We start from the raw sequence: 15,681 nt of genomic DNA on the forward strand, positions 1-15,681 counted from the left end.
CTATAATTCCTGGAATATATTTAAAAAAATGATAATAATAATATAGAAAAATATATATAAATAAAATATACACATATATATATATATATAATTTTTTTAGTACAAAACATATTTCTACACAAAATCTTGCCGACCTTATTTATATAATAAAGCGATCGCCGGCAGAAAGATTACGCCTCTTCACACGGAGAACCAAAGCCTCCACGTGAGAGGCGGTGAGTTTCAATTTCGCGCGAAACAAGGTCGTAATACTTTTATCACCCTCGGTGGTGGACGTGAAGTTAACGCTGGGAGTGAAAGTTCTCGGTCCCGATAAGAAATTTCTCCTTTCACTCGAGCTCATCCCGAGAGCATCAATTTGACCCGATTTTGATCACACGTGTGTGCCCAACTGACCTATCACGAAGAGGGACGACTGAAAGGTCCGGAAGTTACTGAACTTCGCCACATCCCAGTTGAAGACCAGCTGGGTGTACAGATAGCTCATGGCCTTCTCATCTCGTTGAAACGTGTACAGGCACATCGCCAGCATCACCAGTGTCAGGCACAATCTTCCGTGGTTCGATCTCCACTTGGTCATTGTGTTCACGGTCTCTCGGACATGGTTGACGTCGAAGAAGTCCTTCAGGAAATTCACGCCGACGAACGATCGCTGCTGCGCCGTCGTCTGCCACTTGAGCCTCACGAGCGAGTAAACGATCGCCAGCAGCAGCATGCTCGCGTTTATGGCGAACATGATCGCGTAAGATGAGCCGACGTTGGCGAATACGTAAGATCCGAGCGCGATACCTGCGATATGTAATAAAACACGTGTGGTGGATTCACGCATGAATTCCGTCCAATCTTCAAGTATCCCGATGAGTTTATACTTCGTGCGACTGCATTCGCGAGATAAGGAAGAGGAAAAGACAAGAGGGTGATAAACGAGAAAAGAATGATTTTTTTTAACATTTTTACCTAAATTATCTAAATGTATCTCGACCATCTGAATTTAATCTAAATGTGCAAATTTTACCTAAATTTAACGAAATTTCTTCTCCATCCGGAAATTATTGATTTGTAAATTTACTTCTACCACGGAATGGCAATGTATTCCCGGGGGCAAGACACCGATCCTTACCGGTTGGCATGGTGCTTAGGTAGACGACATCCAAAATCGTGATCCTGATGGTTCTCTCCTCGAGGGAACATATGTCCGTCAAGTAGGCAAAGCAGCTACCGAAGATCATAACGTCGCCGCCCAGTATACCCATAGGTAAGACGGCCGTGTACGTCACCATATTCAGATTCCAATCCTTCATCAGGGAGTTCACCACGATCATGAGGGAGTAAATCAATTTGCCCGTGAGACCGATGACGAGCGGCAATTTGCGTCCGCGCCGGTCGCTCCAGTTGCCGAAGAACAATGCCAAAATGATAGGCACTATATGCCCGGCGAAGTTGTACCACTGCTGGAATTCCGAGACGGTCTTCTGCAAGATGAAATTCCTCCGTTTCAACGAATCGTGACGGACGAAATTGAAGGTCAATCGCCCGCTCACAGCCGAAAGTACTATTTTTTTAAGTATGTTTGACGAAGGGACAGAGATATCCTACATACAGGGTATGTATACATTTTGTTGGGACACCCTGTATTTGCGGGGAAATTAATTGCGCCACTTGAACGTAGGTATTGCCATTTCGATTACATGTTAAAATATTTCACACGAATATCTCACCTTATCTGCGTATTCTTAACAAAACAAAAATATAAACCATTTGCAAGTTTTTAACAAGCAATTTGAATATATTTATATATATATATATATATTAGATTTATTAAAATTCGTCCCATCTACGCACTAATGCTTGTTGTTTCGCATACAAATATCTAATTAGATAATCGTCTTGATAATACGCTACTGCGTATTTACAATTATCTAGATCGATCAGTATTGCTTTTCGTCATTGACGTTATATTATCGTAACTACAATGTCAACCACACAGGTGGTTATCGATCCGCGTGATACAGATAATCGCTAAAGTACAAGATCCATAAGTAATTGAGCTAATTACCAAGCTGAATATTTGCCACCCAGGCTGAATAGGCTGAACCTAACGATCTCACGGCATCTCTTAATATTCCAGAAATATTACTTAATATTAAATAATATTACGCGCTTACAAGGCCGAATTATATTTCGTTACTATGCCGAGGCAAGATATACGTAAATCCCTCAGTTCCTTCTCCCCGGTACCTCCTCAGTTTCTTTTTCATCTTTGTCACAATGTGAAAATCTTTACCTGCACTTCGGTTTTTACGTCCTTGTAATCCTTCAAGTGCATGCAGGTTTCTTCCGAATATCCGTGATCCACCCGGCAGGCTTTGTACAGGAAGAAGTCTTGCTCGACCACCGATGTGAACATGAATGCCATCATGTAGAGCCACATGCTTGGTTCTACCGATATTTTTCGCAACCACGTGCAACACCTCCTGTTGTCCTGAGGGAATACCTCCTGCGTTGTCTGATCGTTTCTATGGGAAGACCCTTCTGAGACCTGAGTGTCTCGACGACGGGGTTTCTCCTGCACCGCCTCGACGTTCTCGACGTGGGGGGACTCCCCCGGCTGATCGTCCCTACTCCCCTCTCCCATGACATTAATATTCCCACGGGAAGATCCCTCTTCATCGTCCTGATCGTGAGGGATCTCTTCGTCTGCCGTCTTGAGCTTCTCGTAGGAATGTCCCTCCTGTGCCGACGGATCGTTCCCGTGAGAGGACCTCCCTTCTTCGGCCTGAACATATTCATGGGAGGATCCCTCCTTCAGGATCTGAGGATTCCCATTGGAAGTATCCTCTTGTATCGTCTGGAGTTTCCCAAGAGGCTTCTCTCGTACCATCTGGACACTCGCGTGGAGAGAATCTTCTTTCGCATCCCGAACGTATCGACGGCAGGATTCTTCTTCCAGGGATTCCGAATTCTCATCAGAGGTGTCTTCCTGTATCGCTTGAAATCTCGCAAAGAGTTTCTTCTGTGTCGTCCGGACTTTCCTACGAGAACATCCCTCCCCCACGTTCTCGATATTTTTACGGGAGGGTTTCTCTTTTACGTCCTGAGAATATTCATTGGAAGTGTTCTCTTGCGTCGCTGGGAGTTTCGCGAGACACTTCTTCGGCATCGTTTGGGCGTTACCGTAGTGGCACGACTGGGTGCATTGGACGGAGTCTGAGGAGGACTGTACTGCTTGCTGCGCGGACGAGCCATAATGATTCTAAAATAATAATAAGTGTTTAGGTGTAAAACGATATCTTTATTTGACGAATCTCAGCTCAACATGATTTATCCGACATATTTTCCGTCACACCAGTTTGCTACACCAGGGTAGATTGAAAAGTTCCCGACCTGACTGAAGAGAAAAAGCGAGTGATTTTCTCTAATTATATATAATCACATACAATCGTTTTTTTCCCCCGGGTTATTTTCAGCGAGACGAATTTTCATTCTCACGCAGTATCGCGCATAAATGCATCATATTTCCTTTCATCATTAGTATCTTCTTAACGGAGTGACTCAATGCTGGTATGTTTTGCATATAGAATTAACAAATAGAATGCCGGAGGAGGAAGAAAAAAAAGACTCACCGGGTCAGGCGGGGAAAATACTTTCGCCCCCATTTTTCTCCCGTCAAAGTAAGTGTCCCCTCGACACACACACAAGTTACTTAGTACTTCCCGGCTAATCCTACCTCGGTCGAGCGTCTCACACGTTCAACATTTTTTGCAAAGTCTGCTATGCCGGATCGCGCGTCCCGCCGATTATAGATGTCGGCACACGCTCGTCTCTTCTCTTTGCGGAATTCGCTGAACTAGTTTTCTCGCAGCGCGGGGAATGCTTCTATCCTCCTTATAACTGCACCGGCATCAATTCAGCTGGAATCACGAGTGTTATCGGTCGCAGAATTCAGGGCAATAATACCTCGGCTATCTGAAAATTTTCGTGTTTATTCCCCTCGGCTACATGCTGATGTTTACACAATGACCCGCTTGACCTTTTGGTCTATTACCAATAGACTACATAAAGTGCTTGAAATTAATCGTAGTACATTCCGTAATACAGTTGTTAACTCGTAATTTGCGTTATGTATGCATCTTACACATCGCGAGAAAATAATTCGATCAAGCATTTCGTATCGGTCCGGAACATCGAGAAAAATACGATCTTCGTGAATCGAGGATAATTTTATTTGAAATTTATCTGAAATTCACTTTATACAAATGCCGATTTATCTTCAACAATATAACGCGAGATTTCTCTTTAATCTCTACAAAGCGCCGTTTGAAAAATTTCCACATTATTTCCCGAAAGTAAATAATGGCACAATTTGATAGTAGTCGAACTACAATGTGTTGATAACGAGTATCTTATCTCGTCACAAATTTAAAAAGTACCGGACTCTGCACGAAACATGTGGCTATACGAAAGAATAGGGAAGCGACGGGTTTTCCCCAACGCAACGAATATTTCACGAAGTGCGGTGCGATCGAGAGCAGAAAATTAATAACTAATTAATAACTAATAATAACATCTCTTTATTCTTAATCGGTTGGATATATTTTGTATTTTGTGAGAACAAGAGAGGGGAAGAGAGAGAGAGAAATTCCTATAAGCGCGCAATATTCCTAGAATATTACATGAATGTAATTCAAATATTATTGAAATAATATTCTTATATTCTAAGAATGTTATGTAATATTTTATATTACATAATTTACATTATAATATTCTTATATCATAAGAATGTTATGTAATATTTTTAATATTACAAAAATGTTCTATTGATGTTATATGCCCACTTCGCATAATATTCTTGGCGTATTATAAAAATGTCCTTGGAATATAAAAAAAATAATAATAATATAGAAAAATACATGTATAATTTTTTAAAATATAAAACTTATTTTTACACAAAATTCCTTCGACTTTATTCATATAATAAAACGATATTGCAATATATTTGGAGTAAAAAACTACACATAGAGTTGAATATTAAAAACAAATATATAATATTACAATAACATTAGACAATATTATTTTTTTAATATTATTAAGAACGGACATAAAATCATGTATTAATATTCCAGAAATATCAGATTACTTAACATCAAATAATATTACGCGCTTATAGGGATACTATCCATGTGGACCTTCGCCGGTTGCACGTGACTCACACTGCGCAGCCGTAGCACACACGTGCACACACGTGTACACACGTCCACCGCCGGCTGCATGCTGCGACGTACACACACGTAACCACCGGTTACTTGCGAGACGCGAGAGAGTCCGCTGAAAACCAGTCCTAGGAACTGACTTATTAACGAGCACGCATTCGTTATTCCTCTTCGATCTCGTTGCACACGTCTCCGATTGGTCTCCGCGAATCGACTCCGATCGCGTCGCCCCTTAGATCGCCTTAGATTAATACAGCTAGTTAATCAAAAACTTTAACGTTCGTCACAACGAGCGACCGACTTCGTGTGACCCTGAACTGACGAAATTCGCGCTTAGCTTCGTCTTAATTACGGTATTATGCAAGAACTAGTCTCTCTCTCTCTCTCTATCTTTCTGTCACAACGCTGTCCGTCGCACGAATGTTCGTAGGTTCGTGCTCTTATCGACGACGACGGTTTTACGTAATCGACGTGTGGAGCCTCGACGGCGCGACGGCGCGACTCGCACATCGGACGATTCATGGGGGATGATGAAATCGGCTGAAAGCATGCATGCGCGGAAACCGCCGCGGGACCGCATCGCGGGAAACGCGCTCTCGTGCGATTTCGCTTCCTCCAGGTAGACGTTCGTGCGAACGTTAGCCACGTGCACTATCACCCCAAAACGTCCGCCGCGACGCTTCGCCGCTGACTGCGAAGGCAGCCTCGGGTCAGACGGGTCATCCCTGCGGGCGATGAAACCGCGGCGACATCTCGCGGTGCGCCGGGCAAATTCGCCCAATGATCTCCGTCGAGAGACTTCGCGAGCAAATGCTGCTTTTCGCCTTCGTTTTTTCGATTATATACTTCGATCACTTCCGTCAGAGGAGCCTGAGAGAGCGGCTAAAGAAAAGAAATTATAATTTAATATTATAATAATATAAGAATCTACTTCACATTATATTCTTGGCATGTTATAAAAATGTTCCTAGAATATTATGGAAAAAATTAAAATAACAGTAATATAGAAAAATATATATTGGATATATAAGGAAAATGTAAAAATTTTGTTTGGCACTCGGCGACGCCAGGCTGAGACAGATATATTTTGTGTCATTCTAACTTATAGCGTCCGGTTCAACAGAGCGGTTAAAAAGAACAGACCGAAAGATATCGATCCTCCGGTGTGTTCTCGCGGGAAATTTGAACGGTCCGACACTCTCAGGTCGCTGTACGGATTTATCGCGATATTTCTGTCGTTCTTCGCGAACTGTCGCGAAACTCCGCGCATTCGAACGTCTTGTGGGCGATTAATACATACACAGCTGTATCGAAATTTATTTATATTCTTCAAACATGAATAAATATAGAAACTTCGTAATCACATATATGCAATAATTTATATTTTTAAATTTCCAAATATAGGTCATATTTTCACGTTCATATTTTCGCGATCTAATTTTCATGAGAGGAAAAAACAGGAAGTTCGGCTTGTTTGAGTAATTCTTTTGAGCCTGTAGGCATCTTAGTTAAAGATGACTTTAAGACGTCTTAAAGATGTCTTAAAGACGTCTTACGTCCCAGTTCTAGGTTTTGCGCTGTCCGGATTATTAAGAAAGAGAGAAATGCAGCGTGTATTTATCGATTTTATTACAAATTTATTTCTCATGTCATCAGTATGTTAATCACGGCGCGCAATTATGACTATGATATATAGATGCGTGTGTGTTGTTTTTTTGGTTTTTCAGTAAAGACTGAAGACTTTAGGCCATCGAAGTTACATCAACATTTTTCTCGAAGCGACAACGAATCTCTCTCGCTTTCGTCTCGTGCACTTTCGTGATTTCAATTACCAGCCTTTCGCACATCGATCCATCGTATCATTATGTATTGACTATAAGATCGACGCGACGATGTGCGTCGAAATTGTAGAGAAGTTTGCGCATCTCCTTATGGCGCGGAAATCTAGAAAGAAGGGGAAACGTTTCCCGCGTCTCGGCCGCGTTCCGATAGATCGAAGATCGATACATTCCCGATTCTCGTGGAACAACTTCTAGTTGCAAGTAGTTAACGCACATCGTCGACGACGTTGCACATTTTTCGCATACGTTGCATCCGGGCAACTTCTTTATTTTCCATCATTTTTCCTTAACGAAGATTGTGAGAAAACTGGGGTGAATCTCCGGAAAAAACTTACACAGTACAAATAATCTCGATGCAACACGTTTTCATTCCACCTGATTCGAGCGCTGATTAGGGGAAAGAAGAGCAAGATGACTTTAAGGTTAGTCGACTTCTCCTCATTTTCACATTGCGTAAAAATAACAATCAATTTTGCGACCTCTTGCCCGCATATGATATTCGCATATGACGTCATCTTATCCCATTTATTTCATCAAATTAAAATAATAATGCTATATAAGAAGTAAACAATACGTTATTATATGCGCTTTTAGATATACTATGCGGTAGTTAGAAAGTGGAAATATTTACTATATAATTGTGTAAAATTCTCTATGGAAAAATACCACAAATATAGGTTAGGTAATCAAAAAATATAGGTTTTAATCACTAACAGCACTTCACACGAGTAATTAATTTCTGAGAAAGACTTCGCATCGGTAATTTATCGCTAAAGTTCTGTAGTCGATCAGTGATTATTATTGTCGTCATTATCACTTAATTATTCTTTATTAATAACATTATTAGTGTATCTGTAATTTAAGTACTCAAATTAATTAGGCATTAGTAATAAAATTACCGAGATACAATGATTTGTTATTAACCAGCCGATAATTCTTTTCTGTAGGAGAGATCGAACTACAACAGATCACTTATTATTGTTAAAAGCCTCTAATAAGTCGGGTACCGATTCGTTATTAGTTATTAGCTTCGAGAAATTAGCAAATCGTCATCTTACCTATCTTGTCATCTTTCCCTTGCTCTAAAACCTTACAAGTGCGTAATATTCCTAGAATATTATATGAATATTATTATATGAATATTATGTGAATATTATTCATATAATATTCCTATAGTATTCTAAGAATGTTATGTAATATTTTTAAATATTATAGGAATGTTCTATTGATGTTATATGTCCACCTCACATAATATTCTTGGCATATTATAAATATGTTCTTAGAATGTTAAAAATAAATATATATATACCAAAAAAAGAAATATATATATACCAAAAAAATTATATCCATATATGTGTATATATATAGATATAATTTTTTTGGTATAAGACGTATTTTTATACAAAATTATTTCGACTTTATTTACATAATAGGACAATTAGCATTGCAATAGACATTTGAAATAAAAAATTACAATTATATATATTACATATATACACAGAGTTGAATATTAAAAAAATACATAATATTAAAATAACGTCAAATAATATTATTTTTCAAATATTTAGGAGTGGACGTATAACCATCATTAATATTCCAGAAGTATTGCTTAATATTAAATAATACGCTCTTATAGGGAATAAATAAACTCTCGAAAATATAGGTCGAAGCCAAGTTCGCTCGAATCGCGTAAGTTTTTCCTAAAGATTCCTCCTCGATATTAAAAATAAAGCCCTTTCCTCGCTTATACTTAACTTGAAAATTCCTCGAGGTTCTCGAAACCTTATCGAATTAGGTGATAATGAGGCGTAGCATCCGTATACGATTTTCGCGGCGCCATTGACCGGGTGTTGCCGGGTACGTGTCGTCGTTATTCGGGCGATTAAACTTTTTCCTCGCTAATAGGCTCTTAGAGTGTAACACGTAGTAGATGAATACGTATGACGTAAGACTTACACAATTATTCCGCGCGACAATAATTCCTCGATGTCGACGAACCGAACGGGGATCACTTGTGCCCCGACACCGGATTTTATTCGTTTCCGCGTGACTCAAGGAAAGGCCGTAATCGACGGATTGAATTTACAACCGATGCACATCAAGTATGTTCACTTCAGAGCTCGTCGGTTCCGGCCGGCACAAATGATCCGTTGCTCGTTAATCGGTCGATCGATTCGATCATCCCGGGAAAAAGAGGGATCGTACGTGAAATTTGCCCGTGTATGGCCAATGCCGATAATCATACATGTCCACAACGAAAAAATATTATTGTGTACACTATATGCTTCTGACACGTGATATCGACATTTAATTAAATGACATAATTTTTATCGTACGATCATACATGTAACCACACGTATGGACGAACAATTTAGATGTGATTTCATACAATTACATGCAATCATATATAATCATTTTTTCCCGAAGCATCACTCCGTCCCGACGGAATTACACGTTACACGACTAGCATCATCTCTTACATGTCGATCAACATTTAACATTAGCTGGACCCGCCAGCGACATTGAAATTCTCACGACGGCAATTTAGACTCGAGACGCTCTGACTTACATCTAATCACCCACCGATGCGTCGATTACTTAACCGTCGGTGATCAGCCCGACCGAGCAAGCTAAGTTCGTATACACACACACACATACACATGCACACAGAATTCGATCATTTATTTAACACTCTGCTCAGCCCGGACGATCCGATGCCGTCGTTACCGTGACGCCTTGTCGGACGAATCAATTAAATTACGTGACGCACACCTGCTTCGCTAATCAATTAAATTGATCATCGATTAGACTTGTCAAAATATTTCTCATGAACACACACACACACACACTCTCACTCTCTCTCTCTCTCTCTCTGTCTTTCGTTCTATAACAAATATAATTCTCCCTTTGCTCATCGTGTTTCTGGTGAGAGGTCGCGTAGCGATCACAATGGATCGATATGTATACTCCGTGATCGAGATGATCTGGATCGGCGTTGCCGATAGATATATAACATATAACCAACCGTTAATTAACATCTATACACTTTGGCCAAATTTGTACATGTGCTTCCAAGCGCCCCGCGTATACATACATACATATTTACATGCCTGCGAATACACTTCGATTCACTTAACATCGAATGTTGCGGAACGTTTTTGTTCAAATTCGCTCAGCGTAATTCGGATCCGACAATCGATCGTCTTTCTCTACACATCCTTCCTCGGAGAATGGATGAACCTCGAGGCCGATTCGGTCGAGCTCTCGTTTATTGACGCGCAACAAATTTCGAATACGGGTACGCTTCGCTCCAATTATCATTGCGTCTCGGCTGCGAATAAAATCGAGCTCCTATAAGCGCGTAATGTATTCCTAGAATATTATATGAATATTATTCAATATTAAAATAATATTCTTGTAATATTCCAAGAATGTTATGTAATATTTTATAATATTATAGGAATGTTCTATTGATATTATATGTCCACTTCACATAATATTCTTGGAATATTATAAAAATGTTCTTAGAATATAAAAAAAATGAAATAATAATAATATATAAAAATATATAATACATAAATTATATATATATATTTTTTATAATTTTTTTAGTGTGAAACGTATTTCTACAGAAAAATTTCTTGACTTTATTTATATAATAAAACAATTGGTATTATAATACACATTTGAAATAAAAAAATTACAATTATATATATTATATATATACATAAAGTTGAATATTAAAAAAAATATATAATATTGCAATAACATATTAAATAATATTATTTTTTAAATATCATTAGAAGTAGACATATAATTATCTATTAATATCTCAGAAATATTACTTGATATTAAATAATATTACGCGTTTATAGGGACGTTACTTTTTCTAGTATCCGAGAAAACGTCGATGTGCGGGTTTAATACAATTTCATTCGCTTTTATTCAATCCCAGCTCCACGCAAAGTATTTGTATCCTTTGATGTTTGCGGATTCATCAGTCCCGCTTTGTCACGGTTTGCAGTGATCAAAGTTTCGCGTTTGTTGCATCCCCGTTTCTTTTGTGCCCCGCGAGAGAGCAAAGGTTCAAACGGTCGATCAAATAATTCGTTCGCCATGCAGCATCGCTTTTTCGACCGGCCTTATCGAGATTGGTTTTAGTTCAACGTCAACGAGCACCTCATTTTCGTTTATATATTGTGCCTCGATAATATATCGTGCCTCGGCGTTTTCACGTAAAATACGCACGATAAGTTGCTCGATAACGTCGCGCAATTTCGTTAAAACTTCGCCGGCCGGGAAACCCCCGCTAACGCAGGAAGTATCGTTTATCCGATACCTGCAGCCCTTTTTGCATCTTCGTCCGCTTTATCTTTTCAATTACGCAAATTTTGCTTTCTCGCTGGGTCCTTCAATAATCCTGACGCTGAAATTCTCTGGCTGCCAACGGCCGAGAAATCGTTAAAAGCTCTTTTATCGTTTTTTTCGTGAGAACTAGAATTTTACTGTGAAGTGAAAAAAAAACTTATTATTTTAAATCACAGAATAAGAACCGAAATAGTGAACCGAGAAGAACCGTAAACCGAAGAAAATTTAACGGTTCTATACAGACTTTGTTTAAAATTTCGGCACGGTTTACAATTCTAATCCGACAAAAGTACCGGTTTTCGGTTCCGGTCCGGTCCAGGTCCTTGATTATGTCATTGAAATTTCATAAGTCAGTACAATTAACGTAAATTCTATTATCTACTAGAAGGACCAGCACGATGATTTTACGAGAAGTCGACGCAACTGTACGAAACGAAAAACGACGAAGCTCACTCTAGTCCTCGGAGGCGGCTACAGTCGTCCAATCGAATCGAATCTACGGTTATCAGCTTCATTCCACGTGGTCCCCTTCTTGTTAAAGCAAACTGTCTCTACGCGTATGATGAAGTTCGTTTGTCCACGGTTTCGTTGTATGAGACTTAACGCTCGATCTCGTGTCAATCTATATTCACCCATGACAGACAGACTCCCTTCGTATCGACTAAAGTAACGTCCGACTCGCAGGACGCGTCGCGAGATAGATTAATTGTACGATTAATTAATAGGAGGACTATCAAAGACAGTCGGGCGAAATAAATAAAAGCGTTCCATTCGTTAGAGGCCGGTTGACCGTTTACGGACGGTACTCGATGACTCTACTTTGCGTGTACGCGCCTCGGAAATTACATGGCAGAGACGAATCTCTGGGCCACACATATACACAAATATACGCACACATACACGCACACACACGCACACGCACATCTCTGGGCTCGAGTATTCATGGAAGAAGTCTTAAGTGGCGCAGGAATTAACCGATACTTTCTGGCATGCCGTCCGTCACGAATTGTTGCTCGAGCTTTCCTACCTGTTAACATTACCAGTTCATGAAAAAAAAAGTACGTTCATTTCTTCACAAAATAATCTCCAAAATCAACTTCCGAGACATTTGACGATATTCAAGAAACACCCCGTATATCCATTCGTTTGCCACGACAGCGTAAAAATTTGCTCGCCCTCCGAATTATTATTTTTTTTTCTGTGTGCGTATTTACTATAACATCGGTCGTACGGTTAATTTAAGTTTCGATCGACTTTCGACTAACTTCAACCAAGAATCGGATAACACAATCAATGTTACCAATTAACGTGAAAATGACTGAAATTACCGGATACATCGACGATACACTACCGATCACACGACGCCGTTGCTGGCTGCCGTTTTCTCCGCGAGGTCGGTGTTGTTGTTGGAATTCGTCCTGGCGGTCGCCAGCTCGTTGGAGGTGTCCCTCCTCGGCCCGTCCAGGAAGTAAGTGATCATACTGCCCTTCCCTTTGACCTCGATCTCGCCGCGACATGTGAGCGGATACCCCTTGGCGACCAGTATATCGCGCACCTCCTGGGTGAGTTGAATCGCGTCCAGCACGCCCGTGGAGTCCATTCTCGATGCCACGTTCACGGCGTTGCCCCAGATGTCGTACTGCGGCTTCCTCGCACCGATCACGCCGGCGACCACCTGCGCGAAACCGTCGCATTAATTTCCACCATTCCCCCCCCCCCCCCCCCCCCCNATGTCGTACTGCGGCTTCCTCGCACCGATCACGCCGGCGACCACCTGCGCGAAACCGTCGCATTAATTTCCCCCATTCCCCCCCCCCTCCCCCTCCCCTCGAGATCCCTTAACGGTCTTCATCTATCTGAGGGATTCTTTCCGTGGCCGGACTCAGGTGTGCCACGGATCTTAGCAGCCGAATTTAGATCGGAGGTGTTACTTCCGGACGAATAAGAATTTATACGAAATACTGCTTTTTTTCTGTTTGAAAATTTCTAAATTTTGAAGTTGTGTAAAAAAAAATTCAAGATCATTCAGATTTCACGTTCGCAGTGTCGAGAATTTTCGTCGGGTCCGTTTAGTCCTTGTTGTCGCAATTATTATAGTCGTCGGACTTTCGGGCCGTCCGCATACGCGGATTATTAATCGCGAGGGGAGCGACGACGCGCGGCCGAAAATATTACTCGCTTCTCGCGCTCTCTTCGACACATTACCGGTCCGATGTTGATGCCCACACGCATGCGGAAGTTATTAAAGCTGTGTTCGTTGACGTAGGCCAGCTGCTCGCGAATCCTCAGGGCGTAATCCGCCATGGCGACCACGTGCTTGAAATCCCGCATGTCGCAGGTGCTTTTCGTTAAGCCTGGAGGAACAGAGAGAAAGAGAGAGAGAGGAAGGGAAGGGGAGAAGAACAAGAGTGAATTCCTCCGCGATTCAATTAGCGCGACCGTCTCGTTAGGGAATCGTTTAAGAATCAGTGCGAAAGGTCGAGCGGCCGTGGAAAATCGGATTTGGCCTTCTCCGTGTGTCGTTCGGAAGACTCTACTGGAATTAAGGAGATACTTTCATTCGGAACGTTTCGCTTGGTAGATGATTTCTAGGATTTCTTTCTTTTAAGCTGTAAGCAGCGTTTGGTGTCTAGATAAAATTATCCAAATAATCATCCAGATGTATAAATAGATCATCTTTATCTTTATCTGGACGGAAGAAATATAAAATATATTTATCTTAGATAAAAGAAAAAAAAACATGTTATCGTTCGTACACGTTATATAAAACGTAGAGATATTTGTGTAAAACCTCAGAATCGCATGTAATTGTATCTTTATAATGTTTTTTCCCCCAAAAAATTTCGAAAGATCCGCACGAAAACGATGTTTCAAATGATCTCCTTAAGATGGAAATTCCTTGACGCGAAGGGAGACACAGGCGAGACTCCGATTAACGTTAATACGTTAAAGGTAGAAAAGCGCGCGGAAACGACCGTCAGGATTTGAATCAAAGTATCCCTGAGAATTCACAGGGACGGATACATACCCGACGCGGCCATGTACGTCGCACCTGTGCTCTTGATCTTCTCGATGTACTTGAACTGCTCCTCGGCGAGCAAGTCGTCGAAGTCAGCGATGATCTCATTGAGGAGCCTCAGGCATTCCACGCCCTCGTTGTTCGCCTCGAGTTCGACGTAGAACTCGGAAAAGTTGGGAATCGATGCGAACATTATGCACACAAAGTCGCATTGTTCGTGATACAATTCCTGCGGAACAATCGACGGTACAATCGTTCGTTACTCTGGTAAATCCAGCGGATCGAATAAGGATGACAATAATGACAATAACGCCGAAATAGAGATCGATAGGCGGTAATTAGCTGACGGTGAGCTCTGAGATTCACACCGTTCCCCGCTGTTCACCTTAATTATCTCGAAGGTGTATTTGTACCTCGGTGGCGAGATTGAATTTTAAGCGACCCGCGAAAAAGGTCGTGTTCGTTGCGGAGCCCTCGGTGAGTCCCCCGTATCGCGTGCGGTTGGAACGGAAAATTAGCACGTAAAATGAATAGCAGTCGCGAGTCCTTCGGTCCCGACAGGCGATTTTCTCCTCTCTCTCTCTCTCTCTTTCGGAACTTTCTGAACAGAGCTTACGTCCGAATTGACGGTAGATAGGAAGTGGGCGGCCACGTGCTCCGGTAGTATATTCGCGAGCAATTTCTGGTTGTAGGCCTTCAGATGCTCCATCTCCTCCTTCTCCTCGGTCGCTTGCAGCTTCCACAGGAAGTCTAATCTGTATTGGCACACGGTACATTAATATCAATCGCCGATGCTTGTCACGCGGCTTACGGCTACGTTGTCGTATAGCGTGAAAGCGATTGAGTTCGTTCGACCTGTAGGTCGCCTCTGTATGCTGTGAATGTGCCACCAGGCAGGCCATGAAGAAAACCACCAGAACGCCCGCCAGCCATCTCCCGGCTGGGTCGACATTGTCCTCCTTCAGCGCCTGGTAAATGCTGATCCCGAGATAACACGCCACGACGAAGCTCAATACGGCCACTTTGAAGACCGACGTTAGGATTTGGTACACCGCGCACGTCACCATCACCAGCATCACCAGAACCGGGAACAACTGCAATCAACCGGCGTATCAACGGAGCGGTCAATTCGCGATGAACTCACCCCCTCCCCCGTCCGCTTTCCCGAAACGCTCAGTAGAGGGTAGAGATTGAAAAGTTTCCGAGCTGACTAAGAAGAAAAGGAAGATACATTTTTTTTCGT

The 15,681-nt window shown here is 41.5% G+C and overlaps 2 protein-coding genes across 2 annotated transcripts in view; one reads left to right on the top strand and one right to left on the bottom strand.

Annotated features, from left to right (window-relative positions):
* The window catches only part of LOC106750327 (adenylate cyclase type 6-like), a 73,543-nt gene that overhangs the window by 3,233 nt on the left and 54,629 nt on the right, over positions 1 to 15,681 (bottom strand). Inside the window, exons 18-23 of the mRNA XM_014630596.1 lie at positions 15,294 to 15,532; positions 15,055 to 15,193; positions 14,448 to 14,667; positions 13,625 to 13,773; positions 12,975 to 13,094; positions 397 to 673 (exon numbers count right to left, since the gene is read on the bottom strand). Of these exons, the coding sequence (XP_014486082.1) occupies positions 397 to 673; positions 12,975 to 13,094; positions 13,625 to 13,773; positions 14,448 to 14,667; positions 15,055 to 15,193; positions 15,294 to 15,532 (1,144 nt within the window). The remainder of the gene's footprint in view (positions 1 to 396; positions 674 to 12,974; positions 13,095 to 13,624; positions 13,774 to 14,447; positions 14,668 to 15,054; positions 15,194 to 15,293; positions 15,533 to 15,681) is intronic.
* LOC106750328 overlaps positions 6,833 to 15,681 on the top strand; it is a 76,345-nt gene continuing 67,496 nt past the window's right edge. The window contains exon 1 of the mRNA XM_014630599.1: positions 6,833 to 7,473. The gene's annotated coding sequence lies outside the window, so the exon portion shown is untranslated. The remainder of the gene's footprint in view (positions 7,474 to 15,681) is intronic.

The sequence above is a fragment of the Dinoponera quadriceps genome, unplaced genomic scaffold (assembly GCF_001313825.1).
Source record: "Dinoponera quadriceps isolate SergipeBrazil2010 unplaced genomic scaffold, ASM131382v1 scaffold5230, whole genome shotgun sequence".
Taxonomy (NCBI): domain Eukaryota; kingdom Metazoa; phylum Arthropoda; class Insecta; order Hymenoptera; family Formicidae; genus Dinoponera; species Dinoponera quadriceps.